Genomic DNA, 5,859 nt, shown 5'->3' with positions numbered 1-5,859 from the left:
AATTTTTTTTAAATATCATAAAAAATGTCAACATCATCGCTCATCATCCGTTGGCTATGCCATGTAGGACGATCGGCGTCAACGTTAGCAATTTCTGACTTAAGTTGGCAGAAGGGACTGAATTGATACAAATGTGAAAATATTTAGGGCTAAATCGATTTAATGAAAAGGTTTAGAACCGAATACAATAGGTTTATAACTTTTTTGGTACTTTTCCCGATCTGGGCACCTAATGATATTCTCCCCCAAGATGACCGGCCCGGCCCGGCCCGGCTCGGCTGTAAGGAGCGGCGCCGCTCATTGTGGGCGGGCACGAAACTGAAACCGATTCATCCGAGGTTGTACTTTCTAACCAATTCCTTATTCCCCTCCTTTAAAACCATTAAATTTCGAATACTCGCCACATTTTCTTGTTAGTGTTTTTCCTCCTCATTTCCCTTTTTTCGAGGAAAGCCTCTCGCCGCGCTTCGGTTCCTGTTCCGTGCTCCTGGTGCTCGAAGGGAGGGCCGAAAGACCCCCCCGACGATGCTTCTCGCGACGTGGAGGCGCGTCGCGAGCGATCCTCTCTCCTCCGAGTATGGTTTCCGTCTCTTTTGCTCTTTTCTTGATTCGTTTTTGCCCGGAAGCTTTTTGGGTTCTGTTCTTCTTTATCCGATTAACGAATGAAATCTTTGGCAAGGGATCCTTTTCTTGTTCCGTGCGGCTGTTTTAGACGATTTCTTGAGACGGGTCTTTCGTTCTTGATGAATTGGAGGGAAATGGTGAGGTCGTTTGTGGGGTTATTGCGTGGAATGAATTCTTTGGGTTGAATTCTTTCTTCTTCTTTTTTGTGAGTTGTGCGGACCACTTGATGGTTTGTTTATGGGAAACGTTTCTACTGGATGAATGTGAATATATATCTGTGCTTTTTGTCGAGAATTCTGGGACGCTGCTTGATCCGCTAATTCGGAAGATGTTGTTATTGCCTCTTTGGTTCTTCTGAAGATGGTTTATGAGGATTGTATTTCGTTTTCATGGATATGTTGGATCGTTGGGAGAACTTTTTTTTTTTCCTGTTCAATTTGCGGATTGATATTCGGGATGCCCTTATGAATCTTTTTCTATTTTGGATGGTGCCTTTTTTGTTTCAGGCAGAGTTTTACAGTTCGTGCTCGTGCCATTTTTCTTTTTCCTCTCTGTTGTGTTTCTTGACTCGATTGTTGGCCTTTTTGTCCTTGGATTTGGTTTTCAGGTATTGAGGGCATCCGGAATATCAAGCTCGTAAGATGGATTCGGATCCTGTTTCGGATGTGAGCGTTTCTGTCGATGATATCGACACTAATTGCTCGGAGCTAGGGTCTTGTAAAGTTGATTCGCTTGCTGGTGTCTCTGTTAGTGGAGAAATGAATGGAGAGTTGGGAAGGGCTGGGGAGGTTCTGACAAGGATAGAACTTGATTTGGCATGTACTTCCGAGAAGTTTTACAATCTTAATATACTCATGATGCATGTGGCGACGGAAGAGAGTGAATTCGAAGTACTTGATCCGGAGAGAGGTCAGAAAATGGTGAGTTCCATGGAAAAGGGCTTGGAATGCGATATCTTGTCTGGGTTTTTGGATTCAGAGGTGAAAGAATTGGATGATTTCATCACCACTCTTCGAAAAGAGATTGAGGATTCTCATAAGTGGATATCTTCGTCCCAAAACCTAGGAACATCTTTCCTAGAGTTGGAAGAGAAGTTAAGTGATTCCGAGAAAACATTGGAGCAGCTGCGGGAGCAGGTCTTTGAGTTGCAAGCACAATCTTCAATGTTCCAGAAGACATTATCATGCTTTATTGGAGAAGAGAGGAGTAAGTTATAGAAACAATTTCTGGCAGAATTTCTTTCTTTTGTTTTTCAGTTATTTATTTGTTGTTTTTTGTATAACTTGCACTGGTGGGAACTTATTTTGAGCTTGGTATATCTATAGGTTAATGTTAGAGTAATCAATGAGATAGAAGACTAATATTCAAATTGAAACAGGCCTCCCTTGTTTGAGGGTTGTAGGGGTTGCTGGTTTCGCTTCTCTCCTTCCATTTGCTCAGATGCCTACTTAGTGATATGAGGAGAAAGTATTTTATGTGACTTTTACACCACATTGCAATGACAACATGATTTAACTGACCAATTACCATTGCCCACGTGCTATGAGTCTTATTCTACTTGGCGCCATGTGTGTTATGCATCTCACTTTTGGTTGACTTATTATACCAAGTGTCACTGCCACGTACCGTCACATAAAATACCTTATCATGATATAAGGTTGTGTTGTCGTCATGGTATTGTTTCCATTTTCTCCATTTTAACTGAGGCAGTTAATTTATAGGGGCTCTATAATCAGGAATCTGTGTAAATAGTTGCTGTGTCATTTTGATTTGCTTCTTCGTGCTGCATGTGAAGATGAATGTCGTTACATGCGTAAAAAAGCGAGTCATGAATGATCTGTGATTCTATTTGACAGGGGAAAGGGAGATGGGTGCGGGCTTCTTGGCAAATGGTGGGTCGTTGAATGTCAAGACAAAAACCAAAATTCAAACAGCTGAACAGCATAAGCATTTCTTGAGGATGCTGGAGAAATCTTTGGCTAGAGAATTAGATCTTGAGAAGAAGTTAACCGAGACAAAGCAAACCGATGAAGACATGAAACTGAGGCTGCGGTCTGCAGAGCAAGAAGCTTTTTGTTTAGAAGAAGAAGTATTTGATGCGTGGGAGAGATTGTTTGAGGCAGATAATTCTGCTGAGGTTCTTCTGGGCATCTCAAGAGATCTACTAGGGCGACTCCAAGTCACCCAGTTTAATAGAAATGGCTTGATTCAGCGAGAAGCCGAGCTAAGATCTAAGTTGGAGGATACCACTGAACAGTTGAAAGTGAAGGAAAATGCTTTGGTGGAGATTGAAGTCAGCAGAAAGGAACTTAGTGACTGTCTTTCGGCTCAGGTGGACGGCTTAAGAGCCTGTTTGAAGGAAGTTCAAGATAAACTAAATCTTGCCAATTCCGAGAATTCAATTCTTTGGGACAAGGTGAGTTCACTTGAGAAGCAGGTGGAAGAATCTGAAACTGCTAAGGGGTCCGAAGAAGGAAGTCAGGAAGAAACTAATGTTGCAGTCTGTAGAATGTCAGAAATGGAAAATCTTATTGAAGATCTTAAAGAAAAGTTATCAGAAGCAGAAAGCAGAGTTGAGAATGCAGAAACCAATTACAAATCACTGGAAGTTACGAATAAGGAGCTTAATGAAGAGTTAGTTTTTCTAAAAAGCAGTTGCTTGACAGCCGAGAAGGTTGAAGCACTCGAGAGGCAGTTGAAGGAGTCGGATATTCTACTACAACATGCCGTTGCATCAGCCGATGCTAGTGAGGAGAAGCAAGCCATGTTGTATTCTGCTATTAAAGATATGGAGGATATAATTGAGGATCTGAAACTTAAAGTTGCAAAAGCTGAAAGTCGCGCTGATAGTGCAGAGGAGAAGTGCATCATATTATCTGAATCCAATGCTGAGCTAAACGATGAACTGATTTTCTTGAGGGGGAGAATGCAAGGCTTGGAGGGGTCCTTGCATCATGCCGAAGAGTCGAAACTAGCAACTGCCAAGAACATTGGAATTCGGACCAAAGTTATTGCTAATCTTGTCATGCAGCTGGCAATTGAGAGAGAACGCCTCCATAAGCAGGTAAATCTGTTTGTCATGTGCATACATCTGTTCAAGATGGTCCTTCCTCATGCAGCTGAAACTGATTAAATTTTTCATTGTAGTTCCTCCTGTATCAGTTTGCATGATCTGGTCCCTAGTCAAAATTGATGATGAGTAAATGAAATACGTTCTTTTTGTGCAGTTGAAGTCGCTAGCAATCGAGAACGAAATTTTAGTGGTGAAGTTGCAGCAGACGAGCAAGGGTTCGACTGTACCTAGAAATCACGATGTTGGACAAGAAGATCCCGCTTTTGAGTTTCCTGTGGCTGCATCTATGAGAGAATGCAAAGAAATAGAAAAAGAATCCTTAGCCACCTCAACTTTGGTAGTTTATTGTCCTTTTACATGCATAAACTTACATCTTCAAATATTTGGATGGAAAAACTCATATTTTCTGTAGTTCTCTTTTCCTTTCTACTATTATCATGTATCTCGACCACTTCAGCAATTTCATCCATGGTACAGGTCTTTTTGCTCTACACAGCATAATCTCTGTCTTCTGATGATATTAATATGTACATAGAATAATTGTATTCTACAGTCCTGAATTCTTGATGTGGATGTTCCACAAGGAATAACTGTTGTGTGACATTCGTCCTCATCTAATGTAGGTAGATGACAAATCTAAAGATCCATCAGCAGTCGGAACACAAGCAGAGCCTGGTGAAGTAACATCTCAGCTTGACACTGTGAGGAGGATAGATGCAGGATCGCTCAACTACAAGCATGTTCTTTTTGCTGGGCTGATAGCGCTAATTGCATCAGCAGCTTATGTGTACCTACAGCAGAACGTTCCTTGAGAGAGCTTTTTTGCGCCCTGGAGAGCGCTTACAAGTGTATCATTTTTAGGCTGGCTTTTTGATGCAAGTAACCACCATCTTCCAAGTACGTTACCCTGATCAGTTTTGGATTTTGGATCAATTTTTTCCCTTCTCTAAGATATGACCGAATACTGTGAAGGCGAGGACTACCAATAAATATCTTGATTATGTATCGCGGCCCTTCTATCTCATGGCAGGAGTTTCTGGTACGATTCATCTGAAAGTGCCGGTGCTAAAGAATCACGTCCGGAATGTGGTCTATAGGTGAAGTACTAGTACTCAAAGCTGAACTTGATACAAGGTGCTCAGTCTATATATAAGTCGGAAGATCAGTTGCCTGGAGTTGTTCGGGCAAGTAAATCAACAGGTTAAGATCGCTCTAGCCATGATTTTGCACTTGCCCAAACTATTGCTTTGAGTTGTTCCCTACTGAGCTCAATCAAATTTTGTACCCCTCGAAACTTTTAGGCGAATCTCGTGCTATGTGAGTTGTTTATCTTCTCTTTAAAGTATGTTTACCGACTCTTGATCACCTATTCAGCTTCTTGATGTGCTGTATTTCCATCTTCTGTATCCGAACTTTTCAGTTGAATATACTAATACGCATGAAATTTTCAATGAAGATAGTGATTGTTTATTCAAGTAATTTGTTTCTCATCGTGGAAATTTAGGTAGGTACTTTCTCTTCCTAATTCTGTGTTGACTTAGTTGAAAAGATGACGCTTGAGCTGAGATATGTAAAGGGAGAGAAGTGGCGGATATCAAGTTGATCTTTGAGAAATTTATTGTAGATGAAGGAAAGAAGAAAGGAATAGTATGACTAAAGGTGAGTATTAGAACAATACATGGGAGGGATCCAAGAAAAAAGGTTACTCACATAAAGAGTACAGATGTACAGATGGTAATAAAATCAAAGGTTACAAGTCTGAGTTTTGGTCTCTGAAGTTGCGCCGTTTTTCTGTGAGAAGATTTTTGAACTTTTTATTTGTCTAATCGAGTTTTTCTTAACTCCTATCCCAATTAATGAGAGCTGAAGTGTTCGTCAAATTCGGCAAGAGTACGATGTCTTATAAAACAAAAGTCTGACGTGGAGAACCTTTTAGCCGGCGTGGATTATCAGCTCATGCATGGGACAAGATCACAACCATCGGACCTTTGAAACCATGAGATTTCTCGACATGAGCACTAGACGAGCTTTTCGATTCGTACCCGGTTTCAACAAACGTGTCAATTCGAAATAGCTCGATTTGGAAGGAGAGGAGCTTTATCAGAAAACGGTACGCGAGTTCAAGATTTGATCCGGCAAAAATAAAAGTTCACGGACTCGTA

The 5,859-nt window shown here is 41.1% G+C and overlaps 1 protein-coding gene across 2 annotated transcripts; it reads left to right on the top strand.

Moving 5' to 3' along the window:
- Positions 1–412: 412 nt before the first annotated feature.
- On the top strand, positions 413–5,172 carry LOC115674012 (WPP domain-interacting tail-anchored protein 1). Of its 2 annotated transcripts, XR_004004893.2 has the most exons (6): positions 413–575; positions 1,232–1,830; positions 2,481–3,688; positions 3,852–4,034; positions 4,321–4,594; positions 4,728–5,172. XR_004004893.2 is itself a non-coding variant. In XM_030596306.2 (5 exons), the coding sequence occupies exons 2-5, from the start codon at positions 1,266–1,268 to the stop codon at positions 4,507–4,509; spliced, it is 2,145 nt and encodes a 714-aa protein (XP_030452166.1). In that variant the 5' UTR covers positions 413–575; positions 1,232–1,265; the 3' UTR covers positions 4,510–5,172. The 2 variants fall into 2 exon arrangements, 1 of the variants encoding a protein (XP_030452166.1); XM_030596306.2 differs by having other exon boundaries at positions 4,321–5,172.
- The last annotated feature ends 687 nt before the right edge of the window (positions 5,173–5,859 follow it).

The sequence above is a fragment of the Syzygium oleosum genome, unplaced genomic scaffold (genome assembly GCF_021117445.2).
Source record: "Syzygium oleosum isolate NSW1041296 unplaced genomic scaffold, Sole_v2.1 Sole_v2.19, whole genome shotgun sequence".
In the NCBI taxonomy this organism is placed as follows: Eukaryota; Viridiplantae; Streptophyta; class Magnoliopsida; order Myrtales; family Myrtaceae; genus Syzygium; species Syzygium oleosum.
This window is presented reverse-complemented; position numbering and strand designations above follow the sequence as displayed.

Bases quoted from the DNA above. Each gene is read 5' to 3' on its own strand.
- LOC115674012 (XM_030596306.2), top strand. From the start codon at position 1,266: ATGGATTCGGATCCTGTTTCGGATGTGAGCGTTTCTGTCGATGATATC. The intron at 3,689-3,851 runs GTAAATCTGTTT...CTTTTTGTGCAG, and splicing joins GAGAACGCCTCCATAAGCAG to TTGAAGTCGCTAGCAATCGA. The intron at 4,035-4,320 runs GTAGTTTATTGT...CATCTAATGTAG, and splicing joins CCTTAGCCACCTCAACTTTG to GTAGATGACAAATCTAAAGA.